This window comes from Coenobita brevimanus, chromosome 4, assembly GCF_032717465.1.
Source record: "Coenobita brevimanus isolate Jiangsu-jjx chromosome 4, ASM3271746v2, whole genome shotgun sequence".
Lineage (NCBI taxonomy): Eukaryota > Metazoa > Arthropoda > Malacostraca > Decapoda > Coenobitidae > Coenobita > Coenobita brevimanus.
Window position 1 is genome coordinate 34,981,262 of NC_136957.1, and position 27,983 is coordinate 35,009,244.

At 43.3% G+C, this 27,983-nt stretch overlaps 1 protein-coding gene across 2 annotated transcripts; it reads right to left on the reverse strand.

Moving 5' to 3' along the window:
* Window positions 1-1,385: 1,385 nt before the first annotated feature.
* Window positions 1,386-26,495, reverse strand: Wdr24 (WD repeat domain 24). 2 transcript variants are annotated; one of them, XM_080269163.1, is made up of 17 exons: window positions 26,470-26,495; window positions 24,801-24,967; window positions 22,831-22,947; window positions 21,280-21,395; window positions 19,735-19,841; window positions 19,012-19,228; window positions 16,260-16,363; window positions 15,389-15,533; window positions 14,865-15,070; window positions 14,417-14,624; window positions 14,033-14,208; window positions 12,570-12,716; window positions 11,526-11,752; window positions 10,653-10,849; window positions 10,097-10,202; window positions 9,193-9,299; window positions 1,386-2,138 (listed from the first exon to the last, which is right to left on the reverse strand). In XM_080269163.1, exons 2-17 carry the CDS (start codon window positions 24,889-24,891, stop codon window positions 1,971-1,973), a joined length of 2,439 nt encoding a protein of 812 aa, XP_080125289.1. In that variant the 5' UTR covers window positions 24,892-24,967; window positions 26,470-26,495; the 3' UTR covers window positions 1,386-1,970. The 2 variants fall into 2 exon arrangements, with proteins under 2 accessions (XP_080125289.1, XP_080125292.1); XM_080269166.1 differs by lacking the exon at window positions 26,470-26,495 and adding an exon at window positions 26,346-26,364.
* Between the last annotated feature and the right edge of the window lie 1,488 nt (window positions 26,496-27,983).

The window sequence follows — 27,983 nt, forward strand, 5'->3', positions numbered from 1 at the left end:
GATGATAAGGATGATGATGATGAGGAGGAGGATGATAATGAGAATGATGATGATGATAAAATTGTACTGAACTGAATACAAGATTATGAAAGTGGAATACAGTATAAGATCAGGAAGGTGTATGAAGGGACCATAGTTGAGTAAGATGTGTTTTGTGGTGAATAGTGATGGATCTTGAACTGACATTTACTCACACTCATGCAGGTTATTCACAGAGAGTTTAGGCTTAGTTTTAATGTGTAATCAGTGAATTCTTTTTTTTAATTTTTCCCCAGTTTGCTCATGTCTGGCCATTCTGTCAAGTTTTTATGTTTGTATAGACGTATTTTGTTTTCGTGTTTTAATTCTCCTCACCCTTTTCACTGGGAGGAGTTTGAATTCTTACCTTGTTTTACCAGGATGTTTGAATTCTCATTACACTTTTCACTGGGATGATGAGTTTGAATTCATACCCTTTTCACTATGATGATGTCTGAATTCTCCTTACTCTTTTTGCTACAGTGATGGGTTTGAATCCTCCTGAGTTGAATATAGTTGTCTGGAGGCAGCAAGAATAAAGTCATCAGCTGGCAGTGCAAAATTGGGTGGGGAGGATACATCAAACCTTATATTGATAACGTAACCTGTCAGTATTTTTTAACTCCAGTCCACAAAGCATTGGGTTAGGAGCATTTTTTTTTTTTTTTTTTTTTTTTAGATGAACAGAGGTGGGAAAAACCACAGAAATAAATAAAAAATATAAATAATTCCATACACCAGATTACAGGTGTCCTCAGAAGCAGGGACTGACATGAATGTGTATTTTCCGATTTCCCTTTCAATTTGTCAGTAAATAAAATTGTGAACTAAAAATGTAAACTTCTGGTATTCTTTCATGTACTTAAAGCCTTTTCTAGATGCCGGGTGGTTTGGTGTTAAGTTTGCAAGGTCTAGAGGAGGAAGAGGAGATAAGGGAGGAGGAGATGGAGAGGGAGAGGGAGAAGGTGGAGGAGTGGGAGGGGGAAAAGGAAGAGGAGATGGAAGGAGAAGGAGGAGGAGGACATGGAGAAGGAAAAGGAGATGGAGGGAGGAGGAGGAGGGCCCAGGGTTAGGCTATTTAGTCCTGAGATGTAAGGTGAGTGACCAGTTGCTCTTCCCAGAGTGGTATTCTGTTAGTAATAATGTAAATCCCAACCATCTCTTGGATTTAAATCTTTATGAGATACAGTTAGTATGGATATCTTAACCCATAAAACCACCAAGCATCATGGAGTTAATAATAAAAATAGTAATATGTAACAATAAGAATAATAAGAATAAATAATAATAATGGTACAACAACAATAATAATAATACAAGGCTATTGGACCAAAAACACACAGTTATATTAAATCTTTTGTATTTAAACTTTTTCCATATTTTTTTAAACAGTTATAATACACAGTCTTTTATCACATTATGTTTTCTGAGATAATTTGAGCATAGAAAGTTTTATTAATTTATATACAAACAAGACAGAGGGTGAGATTGTGGATACTTAATGTGTGTGTGTGTGTGTGTGTGTGTGTATTATATATGAATGGATGTTTATATGATAGGTGTGTATATTAAGGATTGTTTTTGTAATTATGTGTATTGTGTGTGTGTGTATGCATACTGAAGATGGCAAATTTATGAGCTAATGTGTGTAGTGTATGCATGTAAGATGTGCTATGTATATGTATGTATGTATGTGCACAGGAGGTAGTATGTGCATGTACATGGTGGAATGTGTATGTATGTGTGCAGGAGGCAGTATATGCATGCTAGGTGTATGCGTGTATAATGTAATGTCTGTATGTAGGTTGTATGTTGGAAGTGCTATGTATAAATATGTATGAATGTGTGCAGGAGGTAGTATGTGTTTGGTGTATGTTTGTATAATGTGTGCATGTAGGAACTATGTATAAATATGTATGTATGTGTGCAGGAGGTATGCGCGTATGTGCGTGCTAGGTGTATTCACAAAGGTGGCCACAGCCAGTTGGACACGCTGTATTGTTGGCCATCCAGTCCCTGATGTGGTGCATGTGGCCGCCATGAAGACAGCCCTGGCACCACACATACAGCCCCCGCACCACACCATGACACACCGCGCACGTCCCCGTCACACAACCACACTGAAAAAGAACAAAGAAAATGAGAAATAAATAAACAGACATCACGACCACAATGGAAAACAATAAAGACAATAAGAAAGAGAAAGAAAAATAAATGAAGAAAATACTAGTCATACACCCACACTTTAACAATACAGAAAATAAACAGATAGAAGTCACAACCACATTGAAAAACAATAAAGAAAATAACTAAATAAATGAATAAACAGATACTACAACCACACTGAAAAACAATAAAGAAAATAAATAAATAAATGAATAAACAGATACTACAACCACACTAAAAAACAATAAAGAAAATAAATAAATAAATGAATAAACAGATACTACAACCACACTAAAAAACAATAAAGAAAATAAATAAATAAATGAATAAACAGATACTACAACCACACTAAAAAACAATAAAGAAAATAAATAAACTGATAAACAGTCATTACAACCACAATGAAAAACAATAAAGAAAATAATAAATAAAGAGACATCACAATCACACTGAAAAATAATAAAGAAAATTGTCACGAATCAATTCGCGACATTTCCTTTTTGTGAGAAGCCACGAACTATTAGTGGAAAACTCACTGTGTATCGCTCAGTTAACCGTTTCTCTCTCCAATTCGGGGGTATACTTTTCAAATCATTCGTCACCGTTTTCAGGGGTGACCGATTTGATGCACGTCACTAAGTGCGCTACTGAGCGATACTATTGTTTCTTTATCGTTCGCCTCTACTTCCCTCAACCGTTAGCCACGCCTTGCGTCCTGCCCATACAATGTATTTGAATTCAGTCTTGTGTTTGCTGTGGCGGAGAAAGGTTCTGTGCTCAGAAGTGGAGAGGTCAGCTAGCACCCCAAGCTCCACTAGACAGTTAATCCAGTCCTCCCACCTTAGTGGTGATACACAGTATTCATCGACTGGTATTTCTTTTGTGTATTTCGTAGTTTTAAGAGCTTAGTTAAGGTGTTTTTCCTAGGCGTAAGTATTTAGCTTCTGTGTGAGTGAGCGAGTGCGTCTCATTGATTTGATTTGAAATGTAATGTTAAATTTATTTTTGTAATTAATAAATTTAACAGTTCTATTTCTTGAGCTTAATGTAGAGTAAATCTTGTTTCATTTCTCCATAATTAAGCTTATTTTCCATATAGCTCCTAGCTTGCATAAACGTTTTACTATTCATAACTGGTACTTAGACCAGTCTTGTATTAACTTAAAATCCGTTGTGCCAGGAGTTAATGCATCAGCAAGAACCTGATGTTATTATTATTAGTATTAGTTATTTATTGTCAGGGGTGAATTAACTTTCTCCAGAGGCTAACAGTACAGTAATTCAGCAATTGTGAGTAATTAGTCTCTGCTGTGTACTGTTGAGAAAGTTTATAAATTCTCGATCTTAGAGAATCTTAGCAAGTCAGCGTAAAGTAATCGTTGCTTGATGTAGCAAGACAATCATTGTCTCTGCTCTTCAATATTATTGAATATTATTATCAAATTAAATAATATTTAACCATTTATATTAAAATTACCGTGATATTTTAAAAACCCCGTGACAATTGGCGACCTCATTCCAGGATATTAACTCCTAGCTCTAAAGCTATTTACGAGATAGTGCTCACTCATTCATATTTAGGTATTTATCATTAAAGTTTATAGGCACAAGCTTACTGGTGTTTACCGTTAATTTAGCAAGTGAATTTTGCTTTATTAATCAAAAGAATACTTAACTCTAGTTTATTTTTGGTAACGCCAGACAATTTTATTCGCTTCTGGGAAGTCGCCGTACCCATTGTGTTTATTATTGAGTCTTCCCAGTCATTTACATTTTTGATTTATTTTTGCCAGTTAACTAGATAAGACTGATCACCACTAGCTTGTGTCTGTATTCTTTACTTGTGTTTATTAGTATTCGTCGCTAAGCAGTCAGTACTCAATTTCGGTTACTTAGTAAATTGAGCTAGCATCATGGCTACAGCTGTATATGTACAGGAAGCCAAAGATATTGGTCTCACAGACCCAGAGAAAATACAGAGTTACGTTCTCTCACGGTTCAATTACGAGCAAGAACGTGAGAAAGATGCTCGTGAAGAGCGTAGGATTCAGCGCGAATGCGAGCGAGAACAGCGCGAATACGAGCGAGAACAGCGTGAGGAACGCGAAAAGGAGCGCGAACACGAGCAGAAACAACGCGAGCTCGAGTTAGAAAAGAGCGAGAACAGCGCGAACACGAGCGAGAACAGCGCGAACACGAGCGAGAACAGCGCGAATACGAGCGTGAACAACGAGACAAAGAACGAGAACATGAACTTGAAGTGCTGAAGCTCAAGCGAGATTCCTTGGCTTCAGACACGTCTGGTGCAGTTGGTCAAAGCTCCACGAGCGTTCTCCCTGCACATGTCCTGGCGACCCCACGCATCAAGCTTCCTTCATACAAGGAAAGCGAGCGAATCGAGCCGTACATAGCTCGTTTTGAGGACATGGCAGACTTATATCAACTGGATGAGGCAGCTAAGCGGCTTCAGTTTCTTAGCCTATTTGAGGGCCCTGCCCTCGATATTCTCCACAGAATTCGTGGAGACAATCTCACATATGAGATGATGAAAGCTGCACTCATTAAGGCGTATGGTCTCACAGTAGACGACGCCAAAGTTCAGTTCATGCGAGCTCGTCTCCAAGACAAGGAGACAGCTGTTCAGTTCCTTGATCGTCTCACAGCTTACTTAAATGAGTGGATGGAGAAAGGTGAAACTCCTTCCACGCGTGAGGGGATAATTGACCTTATGCTGCGTACACAGCTAGAGAGGTCGTGGCCTGCTGAGCTCATAGCACAGCTTAAGATCTGCCAGGTGAAAGATGCCAGCCAAATGGCAGAGAAGGCTGACGCATTCTTTACTGCATACGGGTATCAAGCTCGTAAGCAAAACACCTGGAGCAGAAAAGATACTGATAAGTCTGGGAAGCAGTCTCAGACTGAATCCCAGCAACAAGGTCATTCTCAGAATAATGGCCAAGGTCCAAAACCGCAGTGGAAGGACCAGGGGCAAAACACTCAGAAACCTGAGTGGAAGCGGTACAACAAGCACCCCAACCAGCAGCAGTATCAGCCACGCAACCGACCGTCGGGACAAACTTTTTCACCACCAGCTCAAAAGAGGCAGGAAGCAAATGCAGCCTTCATTCCTCAGCAGCAGCACGGTGGTCACGTCCCTACCAGTGTGGGTACTTCCCCACAGTTCACTAGTCCCACAGTGACAGTGAACCCCCCTCCACAGATGGCCAATGTTCCATCTTCTCAAGTATATAACCCTCAAGGCACAATGTTTGCCACATCAATTCAGCAGCCTCATGAGTGGCTAGCTGCTTCCTCCACAGGCCCTCCCACAGGTGACAGTACCTTCCTTGTTCAGCCAGGGTTTGTGGGAGACATTCCTGTGAAGGTCCTGAGAGACAATGGTTCCTCAGGTTGCTCTGTCAAGCAGAGTTTAGTTCGGCCTGAGCAGTATACAGGTCGACAGATCCATGCAAGCCTTATTGATGGATCAGTGAGATTGTTCCCTGAGGCATGTATCCAGGTGGCATCTCCATTTTATACTGGTACGACACTTGCGGTTGTCATGCCAGAGCCTCTATTTGACTTGATAGTAGGCAATATTCAAGGAGCCAAGGATTGTTGCTCCGATGATGGCGCCACTCAGACTTCGGCTGCTGCGGTAACACGAGCCATGGCTGAGGCTCCAGACTGTGTCACCCCAGTGATCATTGAATCGCCGCAAGATCTGATGTGCAGTCAACTTGTTGTACAAGAACAACATTCTGACCCGACACTTGCTGCCGTGCGGAATAAACAAAAGGGTCGAGTGATTAAGTATTCACGGGGAGGTCGAGCCAAGTTCCTTCGTAAACAAGGACGGCTCTACCGTGAGTCACGAACACCCGAGGGCGAGGTTCGACTGCAGTTTGTCGTTCCCGCCAAGTACCGCCCAGCAGTGTTACAATGGGGTCATTGTTCAGCCTCAGGAGGTCACCTGGGCAAAAGGAAGACCCAGGGCCGTATCCGAGCTGACTTTTTCTGGCCAGGGATGGGACGGGACATAGATAGTTTTGTCCGTTCCTGTAGTGTGTGCCAAAGTATCACCACTAATCAGGGACATGCCCTTCCTGTGCCATTCATAACCACACCTGTAATCTCTGAGTCAGTTGAGAGACAGGGTAGTGGTGAAGTGGGTGCAGACCTGATGTCTCGCCCATTGGCCCCACAGGACACAGTATGTCCAGGGCCTGTACATACATAATATGTACCGTAGGTTAAGGGGGAAGTTGAGAGGCGACTTGAGGCTATGGAAGACCCAAGTTTGCACAAGGATTCTCAGCTTCCCAATACTAATATAAGTATTGTAGGTTAAGGGGGAAGTTGAGAGGCGACTTGAGGCTATGGAAGACCCAAGTTTGCATAAGGATTCTCAGCTTCCCGGTACTAATATATGTACCGTAGGTTAAGGGGAAGTTGAGAGGCGACTTGAGGCTATGGAAGACCCAAGTTTGCATAAGGATTCTCAGCTTCCTGGTACTAATAGAAGTACTGTAGGTTAAGGGGGAAGTTCGAGAGAGAACTCCGCAGAGGCGACTTGAGGCTATGGAAGACCCAAGTTTGCACAAGGATTTTCAGCTTCCCGGTACTAATATAAGTATTGTATTGTAGGTTAAGGGGGAAGTGAGAACTCTGCAGAGGCGACTTGAGGCTATGGAAGACCCAAGTTTGCACAAGGTTTCTCAGCTCTCCGATATTAATATAAATACTGTAGGTTGAGGCACAGGTTGAGGACCCGTGTGCAGTTCGAGGCTATGGAAGACCCGAGTTTGCACAGGGATTCTCAACTTGGCGACCATAATCGTGTGCTAAAATTAATGGCGACCTCGAGTGTACTTTTCATAGCATGTACTGACTGCTAGCCAGAGAGTAATTGTAACATAATAAGAATTTTGTCTCATTGACACTTTTGATGCTCCACCTTAATTGGTTTTGCAGGTTCAGCAATGGGTGTAGCAGTTTTGCTGTGCGGACCAGCTGATCGTCTGCCGCACGCTGCCGCCTCTTCTCCTCTGCCTCCGTCGTCGCCATATTATTTACTGTGTCATTTTACACGTAGGTACAGTTACACTACAACTGTCACACCTACACCGTGTATTACATACACCACGCTACACAACAATTAGTTGTCAGTGTAAATGTAGCGAATTTTCGCTCAGTTTGACCTGAGTACAGGATTTTCACCGTCGTCACGGAGTTTTTCCCTCAAGCTTGCTTCTATTAACGTAAATACGAGGTTTTTTCACTCACTGGCGACTGCGATTTTCTCCTGTAGCAGGATAGCAGACACACCACAGTGTGAATCTTGTGTGACTGAGTTAGGATTTATATGTATGTATATTGAAATCTTTCTTCTGAAGGAAGAAAGATTTAATTTTCATGGGGCGTAATGTCACGAATCAATTCGCGACATTTCCTTTTTGTGAGAAGCCACGAACTATTAGTGGAAAACTCACTGTGTATCGCTCAGTTAACCGTTTCTCTCTCCAATTCGGGGGTATACTTTTCAAATCATTCGTCACCGTTTTCAGGGGTGACCGATTTGATGCACGTCACTAAGTGCGCTACTGAGCGATACTATTGTTTCTTTATCGTTCGCCTCTACTTCCCTCAACCGTTAGCCACGCCTTGCGTCCTGCCCATACAATGTATTTGAATTCAGTCTTGTGTTTGCTGTGGCGGAGAAAGGTTCTGTGCTCAGAAGTGGAGAGGTCAGCTAGCACCCCAAGCTCCACTAGACAGTTAATCCAGTCCTCCCACCTTAGTGGTGATACACAGTATTCATCGACTGGTATTTCTTTTGTGTATTTCGTAGTTTTAAGAGCTTAGTTAAGGTGTTTTTCCTAGGCGTAAGTATTTAGCTTCTGTGTGAGTGAGCGAGTGCGTCTCATTGATTTGATTTGAAATGTAATGTTAAATTTATTTTTGTAATTAATAAATTTAACAGTTCTATTTCTTGAGCTTAATGTAGAGTAAATCTTGTTTCATTTCTCCATAATTAAGCTTATTTTCCATATAGCTCCTAGCTTGCATAAACGTTTTACTATTCATAACTGGTACTTAGACCAGTCTTGTATTAACTTAAAATCCGTTGTGCCAGGAGTTAATGCATCAGCAAGAACCTGATGTTATTATTATTAGTATTAGTTATTTATTGTCAGGGGTGAATTAACTTTCTCCAGAGGCTAACAGTACAGTAATTCAGCAATTGTGAGTAATTAGTCTCTGCTGTGTACTGTTGAGAAAGTTTATAAATTCTCGATCTTAGAGAATCTTAGCAAGTCAGCGTAAAGTAATCGTTGCTTGATGTAGCAAGACAATCATTGTCTCTGCTCTTCAATATTATTGAATATTATTATCAAATTAAATAATATTTAACCATTTATATTAAAATTACCGTGATATTTTAAAAACCCCGTGACAAAAATAATAAATAAATAAATGAATATTACCACACTGGAAAACAATAAGGAAAATAATAAATAAATAAATATATAGACTTCACAACCACACTGACTAGGAGATGGAGTGGAAATGAGCCATGTGGAGAGGATGGAGAATGAGAGACTGACTAGGAGAGAGTGGGAATGAGTTATGTGAGAGGGGATGTGCAGAGTTACATGGTGAGACAGACAGACAAATGAAGAAGTGAAGGAATGTGTTGTGGTGTGGATGTAGATGTGACTGAAAGTGTTACGAGAAAAGAGGATGCAGAATGAGAGACTGACTAGGAGATGGAGTGGAAATGAGCCATGTGGAGACGATGGAGAATGAGAGACTGGCTAGGAGAGAGAGTGGGAATGAGTTATGTGAGAGGGGATGTGCAGAGTTACATGGTGAGACAGACAAGTGAAGGAGTGTTGTGGTGTTGGGAAATAATGCCCATCACAACACAAGCAAAACCAAACACCGAGCCTTGCAACACACGGGGCTAAAACACACTCCCATCACAACACAAACTGCTCATCTAACCTTGCAACACACGAGGCTATTCTTGGTGAGTGTGTAGTTGCACCGGCCGCACTGCAACGTGACGGTAGTGGACTGCTGGTTGAGCTGCATTACAGATGGCAGGAATGCTGGGGAATAAAAAAAGTAAGTAAATAAATAATAATAAATAATAATAATAATAATAATAAACATTACCTTCAAAACCACAAGAAAGGAGTGTGGGCAGCCTTCTGTAAGTGCCTTTGGTTCCTTCTTCTTTGTATATTTGTCATCAATTCAATCTCAGGAAAGTTCAGCGTTAGATTAATATGGCAATGAAACTTTAATTATATTCAGTAATAATCATTTTTCATTCATTCATCATCCAATCCTACGTTGCCCCATGAGGAGCGTAGGAACCCGGGGCTAGGCAAGTTGGTCCTGACATTTAAGATGAGTGTGACCAGCCTCACTCATCCCTGAGTTGTATTACATGAGCAATAAACCCCAACCACCCCTTGGATATAAACCTTCACCGGCTCAATCCAATTAGAGCGCAATAATTACTCACTAAACCACCAGGCACCATAATTTGGTTATATGGTTACCACCCGGCGTATTAAATGGCTTCCTGGTGTACAGGAAACCATTTGTCTTGTCACTCAGTGTAGAGTCACCCACAGGCAGAAGGAAGAGGAAAGAATGAAGGAAAGAAAGACATAAGAGGGAGTGTAAAGTCATCCGTAGGCAGAAGGACAAGGAAAGAATGAAGGAAAGAAAGGCAGAAGAGGAAGGAAGGAAAGAAGGGCAGACACCCGAGAGCAGCACTTCATCAAGTGAGTGGATGGAATAATAAAAAATAATAATAATAATAATAATAATAATAATAACAACAATACTACTCTTCTAATAATAAAGTAAAAAATAACATCAGCTAATGACTCACCTGCCAACTGAATGACCTCGTTTGCCACGTTGTACAGCTGGAAACGATGCAACGTGTCAATGTAGGACATAAACCAGTGCTCCACCTGTGCCTCCTCCAGCAGACCCTGTAAGTAGGATGTAAGTACTCAGCTGGGTTGGTTGGTAGACAGGGAGGTGGTATTTAAAGAGATGTTGGTTTGTGGATAGGCCATATGGTATGATATATGACAATAATAATAATAATGATAATAATAATAGTAGTAGTAATAACAATAATAATAATAATAATAGTAGTAGTAATAACAATAATAATAATAATAATAATACCGGTAGTAATAATAATAAAATAATAATAATAATATGAAGATGACATAAGGTATAACAATAATGATTTAAAATAAAAGATCAAAAAAATAATAATAATATTAACAACAATAATGGTATGATAAATTATAAAGTACAAGGAATAATAATAATATTAATAAAAATAAAAGTAATAATAATAATAATAATAATAAAAGTAATACTATAATAATAATAATGTCATAATAATACACAACAACACAGCATCGCACCTTGACTCTATGGCCGAGGATAATGAAGCAAGTGACGGCCATCTGGACGTCCCCCAGCGCGGCGTAGTGCTGCAGCATCTCCGCCACCAACTCCCCGCACTCCCACCCCGGCTCTCCCACACCCACCACCCCCACATCCACACCCGTCAGCCCGCCCAACGCCCTCACCCCCGACACCACGTAACTTGATTCTCCTTCTGCAAGGGAATATGGAGTTAAAGGGGTAGAGTTATAGAGTTATAGGGGGTTAATACTGCTCTGTTTACTTAATAATTCCAGCTGCCAGCTCCCCACACCGACATCCACACCTATCTACCCACTCAACATCCTCACTACCAGGGTTGCGTGATTAAAATAAAATGATTTTAATCAAGTGATTATAGTCAATTATAATCAGAGAAAAAAAATCACTGAATAAAATCAAAATGTCTTTATTTTAAATATACTGTAATAATATGCATACACTCTATCACTATTACGACCTAAAAAGTTACAGACAAATAAACAAAGTCACAACACACTGATGAAGAGAGTGTATGTGAGTGAGGTGGAGGGGGGAAGAGGGAGGGGGAGGCCGAGGATGAGATGGAGGGATGGGGTGGAGAGGTATATGAGAGAGAGGGGTGTGAGCTGGGAGCAGGGCAGTGAAATGGCGGGGGACAGGGCGACTTGGAGGCGAATTGTTTGTGGCCACCCCAAACGGGATTGAGGCGTCTGGCAATAGATAGATAGACAACACACTGGATGTTTCCTGACATATTCCTGGCCATTCAGATATGACTTGTACTGAACCTGTCCCAGCGCCTGCATTATTCAGCATTATATGTACAATATATCAATACAAAAAAATTTAAAAAGGCAAAAACATTCTACCTGTGTCCTGCATGTCATCGGGTGTGGTAAACTGCTGTGGTAGGGCGGGGGAGCGGTACAGTATGTCCTGCCGGGGTTCAAACGCCTCCGTTGGCAGCGTCCAGTCTCGTGCAGGGTCGAGGGTGGGGTCCAGGGCGGGGTCGAGGGTGGGCAGAGCGTCGTACTCGAAGCTGACCTGGCTCACCTCACCATCCCCAAAGAAGAAGTCCTGGGTTGCCGTCATGCCACTGGGAGGGGGGGGGGATGTATTATTATTATTATTATTGTTCTCATCACGGCTATCATCATCGTCAGTATCATCTGGTATTATCATCATCATCATTGTTATCATCATTATCACCATCAGTATTATATACTACCATCATCATCATCATCATTATCATCACCATCAATATTATACAGTACATTAGGAGAAGCACACTGAGGTGGTTTGGCCATGTGGAGAGGATGAGTGAGAGACTGATGAGGAGAGTATATGTGAGTGACATGGAGGGGGGTAGAGGGAGGGGGAGGCCAAAGATGAGACGGAGGGATGGAGTGGAGAGGTATATGAAAGAGGGGAGTGTGAGCTGGGAGCAGGGCGACGGAGGCGATTTGTTTGTGGCCACCCCTTACAGGATTAAGGTGTCTGGCAATAGATAGAGATAGATAGATTTTTATATGTCAGTGGGTCTTGTGGTTGATACGTAATGGCTGCTTTAACAAAATTCAATTCCTTAAACTATTTTGAGCCCCAGCCGGCACACGAACCTGGGTCCACTGCGACTGCAGGCCACCTCTCTACTGACTCTGCCACCCTCACCTTGCCTGCCTGCCTGCCTGCCTCATACCCACCTTACCTACCTTCCACTCTTGCCTCACCTCACCTCACCTGCCTGCCTGCCTGCCTGTCTGCCTCATACCCACCTCACCTGCCTGCCACTCTTGCCTTACCTCACCTGCCTGCCATTCTTGCCTCACCTCACCTGGCTGCCTCACCTCTACCTCACACAAACCACAGAGCAAGACAAGGACACATACCCCCCCCCATTCCCTCTCTCTCACCTGGCAATGTTGGTCAGCTTAAGGTCGTGTGTGTCGGTGTCGTCTGTCTCGGTGTCGCCCTCCTCAGCACTCAGCCCTCCCGATGTGTCACCTCCGCCACCAACCCCGCCACCGCCACCATCACCTCCTGAGAGATGGCGCGATGACCTGGAAACAAAGGGCAGATCTCGCAGTAAGTCAGGGATGATAGAAAAAATAAATAAATAAATAAATAAAAATAAATAAAAAATGATGATGATGATAAAAAATAAAAAATAAGAAATAAAATAATAAAAAAAATGATGATGATGATGATGAAACAAAAAATAAAATAAAATAAATGATAATCCAAAAAATAGCACTACACTAGAATATTCCAACTGGTGTTTTAGGTGCTGCAGGATATGGCTCAGTCTGCTGGTGTGGGTGTGGCAGTGGGAGTAGGATATTATGTGTTGCAGGGATATGGCTCAGTCTGCCAGTGTGGGTGTGGCAGTGGGAGTAGGATATTATGTGTTGCAGGGATATGGCTCGATCTGCCAGTGTGGGTGTGGCAAGAGGAGTAGGATATTATGTGTTGCAGGGATATGGCTCAGTATGCTGGTGTGGGTGTGGCAAGAGGAGTAGGATATTATGTGTTGCAGGGATATGGTTCAGTCTGCTGGTGTGGGTGTGGAAGCAGGAGTAGGTAAGGAATAAATGATGCCGGGCAGACACTGATAACACTGACTGGGCAGAGAGCAAGAGAAGTGTTATACTTGTACTACTATTTATATCACAACTTCTCCTATATAACTGATACTGGATTATTAACTGAGCAAAACTATCATATTGTTCGTATCGTATCATTTATAAAGGCTCCAACGTGCATAAGTCAGCCTTGGTTACCTAATGACGGTTCTCCAGGCTCCTCAGTCTCTGGCAGCCTCCCGATTCAGTGCCTTATCCCTGAGGTCACACTCTATGGCCTCGTCCCACCTCTTTTTCAGTCTGCCTCTCACACAACCCTACCCCCAGTGTTCACCTTCTCAGTTTTAAAGGTAGCACTTCCATCACTTTCATCCACACTTCCATCCCTTGCTTCCATTCCCATTTCCATCCCTCACTTCCCCACTTCCATCCCTCACTTTCCCTCTTCCACCCCCACTTCCACACTTCCACCCCCACTTCCACACTTCCATCCCTCACTTCCCCACTTCCCTCCCTCACTTCCCCACTTCCATCCCTCACTTTCCCACTTCCATCCCTCACTTCCACACTTCCATCCCTCACTTCCCCACTTCCATCCCTCACTTCCCCACTTCCATCCCTCACTTTGCCACTTCCATCCTTCACTTCCAAACTTCCATCCCCACTTCCTCACTTTCCCATTTCCATCCTTCACTTCCCCACTTCCATCCCTCACTTTCCCACTTCCATCCTTCACTTCCCCACTTCCATCCCTCACTTTCCCTCTTCCACCCCCACTTCCCCACACGCCCCACCTCTGGTCTGGGTCCTGTATGGTGTCGGGTGTGGCTATGGCGTCGTCTCGGGTGGTGGCGGGCGGTGGTGGTGGTGGTGGCTGGTGTGAGGGTGGGGCGGGGGGCAGCAACTCTGGTCCGCCACCACCACCACCACCACGGTACAGGAGTGGTAACATCTGCCACGTCAAGGCCACCTAAGGCAGTGTAGTCAGTTTTAGTATATGAACTACACACAAGTCTATGGAATGTCTAGTGTAACCTGACAGAAGTTCACAACCACGTTCAATTCAACTGACGGCCAAACACTGTACTGTCAGACTGGAGGCTCTTTTGTCTGCAGAAATAAAATGCACAATTGGTACTTTGCAGGTAAAGGTTAAGGAACAGCTGCATTGCCCTCACCTGGTGCCTGGACAGACCCCTAGCTATGGCAGCGTTGTGCTCGCATATTTCCGTGAGTGAACGACCAGTGAGGATGTACTGCTGTGCCGACATTATGAGATGCTGCGTGGACAGTGTGCCACCCACTGCACTCTGTGCCAACCCCACCTTTGACACCATTGGACGGCTGCTGCAACTCTCACCACCTATGCCACTGCCTACAAGACGCCTTTACCAATACAGAGAGAATTACTTCATTACCATCATAAATATACATGTATAAAATCAACACCATGCCTTCTATACTGTGTTGATCAAGACACACACAAAATATACAGCACAGAACCGAGTGTGTTGGTGCATCGTGGTGTGGTAGGTGAGGTAGGTGTGATGGTGGGTGGTAGGCGTGGTAGTGGGTGGCGGTGTGTGTAGATCACAGGACAAATCATGCATACAGTACTGTACTTACCCCAGTGTGTTGGTGCGTGGTGATGGCGTGGCGGACTGTGGTGTGGCGGGTGAGGTGGGTGTGGTGGTGGGTGGTGGCAGGGTGGCAGGTGTGTTGGGCCGTGCGGCAGAGAGGCAGCCCAGTGCACTCACAGCCAGCGCCGCCGGGTTGACGTCCTCCATGGGCCTCACAGCGTCAGGGTACCAGTGCTGGATCACAGTGCAGTCCTGAACACAACGGGCACAACATCACTGACAGCACTAGTACTCACCATTTACACCCTGGAAGCAGCAGTTTTCTTTCTTTCTTTTCTTTATTTTTATTTTTTTGTATGCAAGGAAGAAGGAACCAAAGGCCAGGGTCCCGCAAGATTGTTCCCCCCAAGAAATAACAAAAACAAGATAACAGACAGCCAAATTCGAGATCCGTTCATTTTGAGACGGCCTGGACCAAGGCCGGTGCATAGAAGCATGTTGAAACTTTTATAAATGATACAACTGAAACGAGTGCCTTCCCACCCCTGTGCTATCCTTTTCACTGCCCACCTTGCCAACCGAGAGGAGGGTACTGGGGTCAGCGGTCCAGCATATCCCGGTGGTGAGGTTGCGGTGTTCGTGGAAAGCTGCGATAGGGATGTAGGGCCGGCGGGTGTCCCACACGTTGATACTGCAGTCCCACAGCAGGGCAGAGCTGTGGGGGACAGGGGCACATTATTAGTACTGGTATTATTGTTATTTTTATTATTATTATTATTATCAATATTATTGTCATTCTTCTTCTTATTATTATTATTATTATTGTCATTATTATTATTATTATTGTCATTATTATTATTATTATTATTATTATTATATTATTATTATTATTATTATCATCATCAGCATCAGCCTTTCACCATCATCATCATCATCACCATGTCACCCTGCCTCCCACAATTTCACTGCCCTACCCCAAGCTCACACCCCCCTCTCTCATATACCTCTCCACTCTATCCCTCCATCTCATCTTTGGTCTCCCCTTCCCTTTCCCCCCTTCCACCTCACTCACATACACTCTCCCAGTCAGTTTCTCACTCTCCATCCTCTCCACATTGCCAAACCACCTCAATATCTTTCTCCTAACGCTATCACATCCACACCACAACACTCCTTCACTTCCTCACTCTCCATCCACACTACAACACTCATTCACTTCAAAATCTATATCTGTCTATCTATTGCCAGACACCTTAATTATGTAAGGGGTGGCCACAAACAAATCACCTCCATGTTGCCCTGTCCCCTGCTATTTCACTGTCCTGTTCCCAGCTCACACCCCCCTCTCTCATATACCTCTCCACTCCATCCCCCCATCTCATCCTTGGCCTCCCCCTCCCTCTCCTCCCTCCACCTCTATTTTCTCTCTGGCCTGACCCACCTGGCGATGTGGTATTTGGTGTTCGGCCGCCACTTGATGCGGCCCACGGATGCGATGGTCTGGATGGTGTTGACGGCTGTGGGGCTCTCATGTAGATCCCATACCTGAGGACACACACGTGCACACACAATCACATGCACACACACACACACACACACACACACACACACACACACACACACACACACACATTTATGTAGACAGTAAGGTGTAATAAACAAAATAAATCACTTAGGAAGTAGGTCGGAAGTAGTGGAGGCGATGAAGAAGATTAAGCTGGGAAAGGCCCCAGGAATTGATGGAGTGTGTGGTGAAATGCTTAGGTATGGGGGTGAGATTGTTGTGGAGTGGATATGGAAGTTGTGTAGATTGGCTTGGGAAGAGGGAAGGGTTCCAGAGGACTGGAAATCAGGTATAATTGTTCCTCTGTACAAAGGAAAAGGGGAGAGAGAAGTATGTGGTAACCATAGGGGTATTTGCCTTCTTAATGTGACTGGTAAAATATATGGTAGAATACTCATTGATAGGGTTAGGCATATGACAGAGGAGCTAGTTGGAGAAGAACAAGGGGGATTTAGGAAGGGAAAAGGGTGTGTAGATCAGATATTTGTTCTAAGATGTTTAGTGGAGAAGTATCTAGAGAAGGGAAGGAAAGTGTACGCTGCCTTCATGGACCTGGAGAAAGCTTATGACAGAATAGATAGGAAAGGTATGTGGAAGGTATTAAGAATATATGGAGTGGAGGGGAAATTGTTGAGTGCTATGAAGAGTATGCACGAGGGAGCTAGGGCTACGGTGCGAGTGGATGGTGAGCTGAGTGAGTTCTTTGATCTCAATGTGGGACTGAAACAGGGGTGTGTGATGTCTCCATGGCTGTTTAATATATATATGGATGGGGTCGTAAAGGAGGTACAAGGTAGGGCAGTGGATGTGGGGGTGGCCCTAATGAATGAGGGTGAGATTTGGAAGCTTCCGGTGTTGCTGTTTGCTGATGATACAGTATTGTTGAGTGAAGATGAATGGGAGTTGCAAGGTTTGGTGAATGAATTTGGGACAGTGTGTAGGAGGAGGAAGCTGAAAGTTAATGTAAACAAAAGTAAAGTTATGGTGTTTGAGAGGAATGAAGTCACAGAGTGTGCAGTGAGGTTGGATGGTGAGGATATGGAGATTGTGAGTGCATTCAAGTACTTGGGTAGTGTGATGAGTAAGGATGGAACTTTGGGGGATGAAGTACGTGAAAGGGTACAGCAGGGAAGGAAGGTTGTTGGCACACTGAAAGCAGTGATGAGAAATAGGGAGGTGAGTATGGAAGTTAAGAAGTCACTGCATGATGGTATTGTGATCCCTACCCTGACGTATGGAAGCGAGGCGTGGACCTTGCAAGAGGAGAACAAGTCAAGAGTGAGAGCAGTGGAAATGAGTTACTTGAGAGGAGCATGTGGAGTGACATGGAGGGACAGGTTGACGAATGAAGAAGTGAAGGAACGTTGTGGGGTAGATGTGGATGTGGTTGAAAAGATTAGGAGAAATACACTGAGGTGGTTTGGACATGTGGAGAGGATGGAGAATGAAAGACTGACTAAGAGGGTGTATGTAGGTGAGGTGGAGGGAGGGAGAGGGAGGGGTAGACCGAGGATGAGGTGGAGGGATGGAGTTGAGAGGTATATGAGGGAGGGGGGGTGAGTTGGGGTGAGGGGAGTCAAATGGTGGGTGACAGAGTGACTTGGAGGCGTTTTGTCTGCGGCCACCCTTTGCGGGATTAGGGCGTCGGGCTATAGATAGATAGAATAGATAGATCACTTAGGAAAAGGTGTTAGGGAGCTTCTAAACTGACAAGAATACCAGTACAGGCTTCCATCTTGCACTATACCACACTCAAGTCAACATATACAGTAAATCCTTATTATAAATTACATTGTTTTATCAATTTCAAAGCAGTTCAAAAGTGTTCATAATACAAAAAATTTAAGTCTTGCACATTTGAAATTTAAAATCATACAAATATAAAAACAAAAAGGAGGCAATGCTATCTATCCATATCTATCTATTGCCAACTACCAGATGCCTTAATCCCGTAAGGGGTGGCCTCAAACAAATCACCTCCATGTCCCCCTGTCCCCTGTCATTTTGCTGCCCTCCCTCCAACTTATACCACACTCTCTCATATACCTCTACTCCATCCCTCTATTTCATCCTTGGTCTCCCCCTCCCTTTGCCCCCTCCACCTCATTCACATACTCTCTCCTAGTTAGTCTCTCACTCTCCATCCTCTCCACATGGCCTGCTCTCACCTTTAAATCCATCTCATCCTCAGTCTCCCACCTCACTCAAACTCTCCCAGTTAGTCTCTCACTCCATCCTCTCCACATGGCTCCCTCTCACTTTTATTGTTTTGTCTCTCCCCTCCCTCCACCTCACTCACACTCTCCTGGTTAGTCTCGCACTCCATCCTCTTCACATGGCTTTCTCTCACCTTTATGGTCTATCTCATCCTTGGTAAGCCCCCTCCACCTTACATACACTCTCCTAGTTAGTCTCTCATTCTCCATCCTCTCCACATGGCCTGCTCTCATCCTTATTCTCCCTCTTCACCTCACACTCTCCTAGTTAGTCTCTCACTCCTCTCTGCATGACTTCCTCCCACCTTTATAGTCCATCTCATCCTTGGTGTTCCTTTCCCTCTAACCCTCCTGCACCTCACTCACACTCTCCTAGTGAGTCTCTCACTCCTCTCAGCATGACTTCCTCTCACCTTTATAGTCTTGTCTCTCCCAGCGGTGGCCAGCCAGTAGCGCAGGTCGGGGTGCCAGTCCAGGGCGAAGATCGGACCCCCGTGTGCGGTGAACTGCTTCTCCACGCGGTCCGGCCTCCGCATGTCCCACACCTGCACGTTGCCGTTCTCCGATACAGCGCAGAATGTTATGTGCTGGTGGGGGTTGAACTGAACATCACGCACACTCTCGGCATTGCTGGTGAGAGAGAGAGAGTGAGATGGTAAGAGGGTGAAGTGAGAGAGAGAGAGAGAGAGAGAGAGAGAGAGAGAGAGAGAGGTGATAGCTACTGTAAATATCCAACACCTTCCCACTCACATTTTCAGACAACACCACAACACACCACACCATACCACACCGTATCAGTCCAAACCAAACCAAGCCATACCACACCACACCACACCACACCACATCAATCCAATTCAAACCAAACCTAACCAAGCCATACCACACCACACCACACCATACCATACCTAACCAAATCAATCCAAACCAAATCTAACTTAACCACACCACTCCAGACCCCACCCCACACCCCAACCCCACCATACCACACCATTCCAGACCCCACCTCCACCATACCACACCACTCCAGATCCCACACCACCCCACCCACCCCGCTTAACCCAGCCACACCAAACCTAACGTAAACTGCCAAACCTAACTTCCTCCCCCTTCCCTCCCCCCTCACAACACCGCCACACCTGGTAAACGTCATGGTGGCCTCGCGTCGCCGGAGATCAAACAGCTTCATAAACCCATCGTGCGAGCCGGAGATCAGGAGGTGGCCTTCGCTCGGATGGAAGCTCACCTGCGGACAAAACACGGCTCTTCAACACCACGATTTCTCTTTCTTTCTTTTTTCTTCCATTTTTTTTATTTTTTTTGTTGTTCGAATCTTTGGCCTGTTTTGTACTATGATGTTTTTTTATACATTCTTCCTGTTACTTCTTCCTCCATCTTTTTCCTCCTCCTCCTCCTTTTTCCTCCTCTTCTTCTTCGTCCTCCTTCCCACTGTTGTCCTCCTCCTCCTCGTCATCACCATCATGTTCATCATCATCATCATTCTCACTGTTGTCCTTCCCCTCCTCCTCCTCTTCTTCTTCCTCCTCCTCATCATCATCACCATCATCCTTAACTTTGTGGATACCTCTCAAAGTGAGGGGATTATATATATAGCATACATCAACCCCTATGCTAACCCTCCATAAGGTAAAGAATCATTTGGAAGCAGCGTGAATAAAACAGAATAGCCATTATTGCAGTTACAGGCTTAACGACTGTGATTATGAGGTTAACAATGATGGCTCCTTTCATACATTTAGTTCTGTTAATTGAGAGACTGATGAGGAGAGTGTGTGTGAGTGAGGTGGAGGGGGGGAGGCCAAGGATGAGATGGAGGGATGGAGTGGAGATGTATATGAGAGAGGGCGGTGTGAGCTGGGAGCAGGGCAATGAAATGGCGGGGGACCGGGCGACATGGAGGCGATTTTGTTTGTGGCCACCCCTTACAGGATTAAGGCGTCTGGCAATAGATAGACAGATAGATAGAACTGAAGGAGGACGATAAACCGGCGTGAGAGGTGGTAATGGTATTTTAGTGGGCAAAACACACAGCATTCCACATTGTTACACTATCTGTCTATCTATTGCCAGACGCCACAATCCCGCACAGGGTGGCCACAAACAAATCACCTCCATTGTTACACATCTTGGGTTAATATCACACCTCATTTTCTCTTGGGGGGAATTATCTTGTGGGCTCCTGGCCTTGGGTTCCTTCTTTCTTGCATTAAAAAAAAGAAAAAGGTGGTGCCATAAATTTGGAAGGCTGGTAAATACGGGAATGTGAATATTATACTGTACTGCCACTACTACTACACAGCTATTACTACTACTACTATTTCCACTACAACCACTATTACTAACACTACTACTAATTCCACTACAACCACTATTACTAACACTACTACTAATTCCACTAGAACCACTATTACTACTACTAATCCACTACAACCACTTCTACTACTTCCACTACAACCACTTCTACTACTACCACTACAACTAATATTAGCATTACTATCATTACAATAACTACTACTACCATAACAACCACTACTACTACCACTACCACTGTAACTACTAAACTATCATTACAATAACCACTCCTACCATAACAACCACTACTACTATTACTACCACTACCACTGTAACTACGAAATGACCCCCACAACCAGCACAAGACCCACCTTATGCACGGTGCGGGTATGGTCGTTAAACACACAGTCCTGTTTGGATCGCGAGGCCTTGTTTAGATTCCACGTCACCACCGCCCCGTTGGTTGACGCTGTGGCTAGGATGTTATCTGGTGGCAGAAGGGGGAGAAGGAGGCCGATAATGAGGTGATAAAATAATGAAAGTGGAGATGTTGAGTGGGAGAGCTTGAATTCTTGACTTACGTTTAAAGAAAATAAAGACAGCAAGCTCTAACCTCTGCCTCTTTCCTACCCAACATTTCCAGTGGTTGTAATTTAGTGGGTAATTGTTGCGCTCCAATCAGATTGAGCCAGTGAAGGTTTATATCCAAGGGGTGGTTGGGGTTTACTGCTCACATAATGCCACTCAGGGATAAGTGAGGCTGGTCACTCTCATCTTAAATGTCAGGACCTACTTGCCTGGCCCCGGGCTCCTTCGTCCCTCATGGGGCAACGTAGGATTGGATGATGGATGAATGGATGTAATGAACCAACTATAAAAATAACAGGGTGGGTATATTAACCACCACGTGAATGGGACAACTCTAGTGCCTGATTCTTTCCCAACAACTGCCACACACTTTTATTCAACTAAAAGACCTCAAGGCATCATCTGGCTATGTGCTTACTATCTATCTATCTACCTGTTGCCAGATGCTTTAATCCTGTAAGGGGCGGCCACAAACAAATCACCTCCATGTCGCCTTGTCCCCTGCCATTTCACTGCCCTGCTCCCAGGTCACACCCCCCTCTTTCATATACCTCACCACTCCATCCCTCCATCTCATCCTTGGCCTCCCCGTCCCTCTCCCCTCCTCCACTCCATCCCTCCATCTCATCCTTGGCCTTCCCGTCCCTCTCCCCCCCTCCACTCCATCCCTCCATCTCATCCTTGGCCTCCCTGTCCCTCTCCCCCCCTCCACCTCACTCACATACACTCTCCTTGTCAGTCTCTCGCTCTCCATCCTCTCCGCATGGCCAAACCACCTCCATGTGTTTCTCCTAACACTTACTATCAAATGTAGTGAATGGTTTCCTGGGTTACATGAAACCATCTGGCTCATCAACCAATGTAGTCAACTGAATCTAGCTCTACAAGAAGTGAGTGGATGGTGGGTGCCCCTATCAACAATAAATGTAGCCTAATACAGTACTAATAAAAAAATGGTTATGAAGCTGCCACCCACCACTGAGCCCCCCCCCCAAAAAAAAAAAAAAAAAAAAAATTGCCATCCACCATTGACAGGCAAGAAAAGAAGAAAAAAAAAAAGGAAAAAATGAAACTACCCAACAAAAAAAGAAAAAGAAAAAAAGAAAAGAAAAAAGGAAACTGCCCCCACCATTGACAGCCCCCCCACCCCCCAAAAAATTAAAAAAAAAAAAAAAAAAAAAAATCCTATGGTCCTCATGGGGCAATGTAGGATTGGATGATGGATGGATTTAAAAAAAAAAAAAAAAGCCTACCCCCACCACTGACAAAAAATAAATAAATAAATAAATAAATAAAATAAAAAATAAAAAAAAAATAAAACACCCTGCCCCCACCATCGACAGGGTTCCAGACGACATCATTGCAGGAGAAGTTCAGGTTGAGGTGTTTGCCGGCTCTCAGGTTGGCGCGCTCCAACAGGCCACTCTCGTCCAGGGAGAAGATCTTGAACACTGGAAGGCAACATGTAATTATTACCCCTCGTATCATTATTAGCATCATCTATAATTGTCTGGATCACCACAATACCTATATCATCATCATTATTATTATTACCATCATCATCATCAAAATCACCATCATCATCTGTAATTGTCAGGATTACCACAACACACATATATCATCATCATTATTATTATTACTATCATCATCACCATCATCTATAATTGTCAAGATCACCACAACACATACCGGCACATATCATTATCATTATTATTATTACTATTATCATCAAACTCATCATCATCATCCATAATTGTCGCATCACCACAACACACATATATCATCATCATTATCATCACCATCATTATACTGAACTTCAACACTACAGGCCAGGGTTAATGAGGCACTGTGGTTGATAATGAAGGTGAAAATAACTGATAATAAAGATGTAAAGAACTATCTATCTATCTATTGCCAGACGCCTCGATCCCGTTTGGGGTGGCCACAAACAAATCGCCTCCAAGTCGCCCTGTCCCCCGCCATTTCACTCCCCTGCTCCCAACTCACACCCCCCTCTCTCATATACCTCTCCACCCCATCCCTCCATCTCATCCTCGGCCTCCCCCTCCCTCCCTCTTCCCCCCTCCACCTCACTCACATACACTCTCTTCGTCAGTCTTTCACCCTCCATCCTCTCCACATGGCCAAACCACCTCAGTGTGTTCCTCATAATGCTCCCTATCACATCCACATCAACACCACAATGTTCCTTTATATCCTCATTCGTCAGCCTATCTCTCCATGTGACTCCACAGGCTCCTCTTAAATAACTCATTTCCACTGCTCTCACTCTTGACTTGTGTCCTTCCAACAACGTCCAAGCTTCACTTCCGTACGTTAGAGTTGGTATCACAATACTGTCATGTAGTAACTTTTTCACTTCCATGCTCACTTCCCTGTTTCTCGTCACTGCTTTCAAAACACCAGCAACCTTTCTTCCCTGCTGTACCCTTTCAAGCACTTCACCCTCCAAACCTCCATCCTTACTCATCACACTACCCAAGTACTTAAACGTACTCACATTTTCCAATTCCTCACCATCCAACCTCGCTGTACATTCACTGACTTCACCTCTCTCAAAGACCATCACTTTACTCTTCCCTACATTCACCTTCAGATTCCGTTTCTTACACACTCTCCCAAACTCATCCACCAAGCCTTGCAGCTCCCCTTCGTCTTCACTCAACAACACAGTATCATCTGCAAACAACAGTACAGGGAGTTTCCAAACACTATCCTCTCTCACCAGGGCCACTCCAACATCCACTACTCTACCTTGTACCTCTTTTATTACCCCATCCATGTACAGATTGAACAACCATGGAGACATGACACATCCCTGTTTCAACCCAACTTTCAAAGAGAAAAATTCACTTAGTTCACCATCCACACGCACTGCAGCCTTCGCACCATCGTACATACTCTTCACAGCATTCAACAACTTCCCATCTACTCCATATATTCTTAACACTTTCCACAATCCTTGTCTATCCACCCTGTCATATGCTTCCTCCAAATCCATGAAAGAATCATACAACTTCTTTCCCTTCTCTAGAAACTTTTCCACTAAAGATCTAAGAATGAATATCTGATCTACACAATCTCTTCCCTTCCTAAAGCCTCCCTGTTCTTCTCCAACTAATTTCTCTGTTCTTTCTCTAACTCTGTCAATAAGTATCCTACCATACACTTTTCCTATTATACTGTACTAAGAAGACAAATGCCCCTGTGATAACCACACACTTCTTTTTTAACAGGGAAGGGTGACGAGTGCATGACTGACTACGGTAACTGATGCTGTTACCATGGCGACCGGCGATGACCACTTGGGTGTTGTCGGGGCTGAGGTCGAGTGCGTTGGCCGGCACATCCTGCGTCACTACGATGGTGCGCATCCTGACACACCCCAGCCCACCTCACACCTCACCTCCACCCGTCACCTTTGACCCTCGGGATCCGCACTTGTAATGTCTGGTGAATAAAATAGTAGGGAGTAAAATTAATACAGTATATGAGTAAATGATAAACAAATAAATAACCATGGTTTCCAGTAGGCCAGGAAATCATTTACAGTGCTGGGTGGAAGCCATGTAACCAACCCATATGTGCCACCCCTACGAGATTATGGCGTCTGTTCACGGACAGACAGACAGAAGTCCAGTTGGTTGCTCCTGACTGACTCTATAAACAGTAATAAGATAAGGACTGAAAAATGCCATGGGTAGGACCAGAGGAAGTAGATATTTCTGGTTCTGTCTATCTATCTAATGCCTAATAATCTTAAACTGTGCTAGGTTTTCCTAACACTGCTCAGATTTTACACATTCAGCTTTACATTAATGTCTAAAGGAATTTTTATATTACTATATCATGCTTTATTCCACATCTTCCTTAATCTTCATTTTGGGGGCAATCACGAAAAATGGAGGGGAAAAAACATTGCTAAGTATCATTGGGTATTACTTTACAAATCACCCCAAATCCTGGTCACTATACTCATCTCATTCTAACTTGGCCTAAAACTGACATCTCTTCATTGTGAATGCTGAGTTGTAACAATAGATTAACATTACAATATGGTGCTAGTCATGAAGATATGCTATGGAAAGGATGTAGAGCTGTAGCAATTTCTTTTTCAGTCAGTGAGCTATGTGAAATAAGCTGCAAAAGGATAAAGATCTGGGCCAAGTTAAGGTGAAAAGAGTACTGTAATGCTGCCTAATGGTATTTCTCAGATTCAAAAAGCATTATGGAACTAGCTGCACCTATCTGTTTATCTATCTATTGCCAGACCCCTTAATCCCACAGGGGGTGGCCACAAACAAATCACCTCCATGTCACACTGTCCCCTGCCATTTTGCTGCCCTCCCCCCAGCTACATGCTCCTTTCTAATAAGGTATGGATGAATTAGGCTGGGTTTTATTAGGTTATTTTGAATACAATATATGTTTTGTCAGGCTTTTAAGTTAGAACATATTAGGTCATTTGGGGGGCTGTTATGAATATTTGGGAAGAAAATGCCATAATATTAAGAGCACTGTACTTACTTCTAACCAAACTAAATGCCAAAATGGAATAATTTACAGGAAAAACTTCGTAAAGAAAAAAAATAAACTGCCTAAAGGTGACTTGCTAAACTTTACCTATAATTTAGCGATTTGCTACATGGATGAATGACGAAATAATCCAAATTACATCACACTGACTTTACAAATAATATGCTAGGGGTATATAAGTGAAAATCCACCAGCAAAATTGAACAAGATTGTCTTAATATGGAATCTGGTGGGTGAGGGCAAGTCTGGGAGGAATGAACTCGCATCGACAAAACATTACTAAAACTAATACCTTAAGACAATTAAGTGAACTGTCTGGGTAACGGTATCAGCAAACTGGAGCAACACTTCACTTGTGACTGATTTGGCTGAGGCATTGATTCACTGGGTAAAGAAAACTATGGCACGGAACTTACGATAGGACTTCTTGATAACAGTTGCTGTAATAATCTTGTCTTCTGTATTTTTCTTATAACGCCTTCAGTGACATGTTTTGCGTAAAAAAACAAAACATGTTATTCTTATGTGTCAAGCAGAGCTGATAGAAGATGGTCTCACGGATATTAAGATTATAACTTAAAAATCACCAATGATACGGAGGCTAAGATTGTACGTTCAATGATATTCCTCAGTGTAAATTAAATACGGCTCATGTAATTGATGTTTAATTGTAATGTTTATTATTGTGTTTGTTTTGTAGTATATATACATACCCCATATGGAAATAATTTATGCATGCAGTAAAACATGAAAAACTTTGACTCGAGGTAGTGACTGATGTGAATAAAGAGTAGAGGAATTGAAAAAATAATGGAGTTGTGAGTTGTCTTTTTGAAATATGGAAAAGTAAAGAGAACTTTATTTTTATTATTGTACAGTATTTATCACCAAATATCTTATATATATATTTACTGATGGAATTTTTGTTTCCCTAGCTTTTTGATTGATTGAGACTCACACCAAGTTGTGTTTATATTCTGGGGTGTACATTAAAACTATCACGGGTGTCACGAAATATTTATGGTTTGATGGATTTTTGTTTGTTTGTTTGGCTCCATAGATTTTGTAATGGTTGAGAATTTCACAGGCCAAGTGTCACATTTTGCTTTGCATATTAAAATTATCTTGCGTTTATAAAGTCCTATCATTTGTAATCACCATTATTTGTGCATTCTCATGATGGTCATTTATGGTCTACAGAAATTTTCCTAAATTTACAGAAATTTTTTGACTGAAACTACAGATAATTTAATTAGGACAGGCACCTGGCAACACTGTTTTGAATTTTGAAAATCAAAGGACGCTGACAGGTGTTTGTGGAAGTGTGTTGTCGAGTTGTGTATATATTTTTGACACTACGCGATTTCGTTGTGCCCTACGTATTCTGACGAAGGGGTGAGGGTCGTTGAGACAGCAGGAGTGCTTGCTGGGCGTGGACTGGAGGTGAGGTGAGTAGCAATGAGTTTCTAGTTGGTGATGAAGTTGGTTGACATTCTCGCCAGCTTGGATGACTCAATGACACTTCCTCCTTACAAGTTTATCGCTGTATATGGCAAGCGGATATTCTCAGGTCTGTTATTTACGCAATCCGTCGGTATCAGAAAGACAAATAAGTCCAAAATAATATGTAGATGTCTACAAAATTCCGCTTAAATTTTACCAGTTAAAGAGAATCGGATTTTACTCGTACGTAGACTGGAACACCTCGATTCCAATGCCCCCCCCCGCCCCCCCTTTTTTTAATTGCTAGTAGACGATATTTACTAATTTTAAAGACTTGCACTGAATGAATTAATGATTTTTATTTAATTCTTTACCACACGGGCGCAGGTTTTCCAAATTTCGTATTCAAAAGGAGTTCTCAGGTTGATTAGGAGAGGATACGTTAGAAATGTTGCGGTCTTTTAGGAACTGGGAGATTTCAGAGTTA

What these genes read in the sequence shown, in the direction of transcription:
- Wdr24 (XM_080269163.1), bottom strand. Translation starts at nt 24,891, where the DNA reads ATGCGCACCATCGTAGTGACGCAGGATGTGCCGGCCAACGCACTCGAC. An exon ending in CCACGCACCAACACACTGGG is followed by an intron (nt 14,625 to 14,864) that starts GTAAGTACAGTA and finishes GTATTGGTAAAG; the next exon opens with GCGTCTTGTAGGCAGTGGCA. An exon ending in GGGGTCTGTCCAGGCACCAG is followed by an intron (nt 14,209 to 14,416) that starts GTGAGGGCAATG and finishes ACACTGCCTTAG; the next exon opens with GTGGCCTTGACGTGGCAGAT.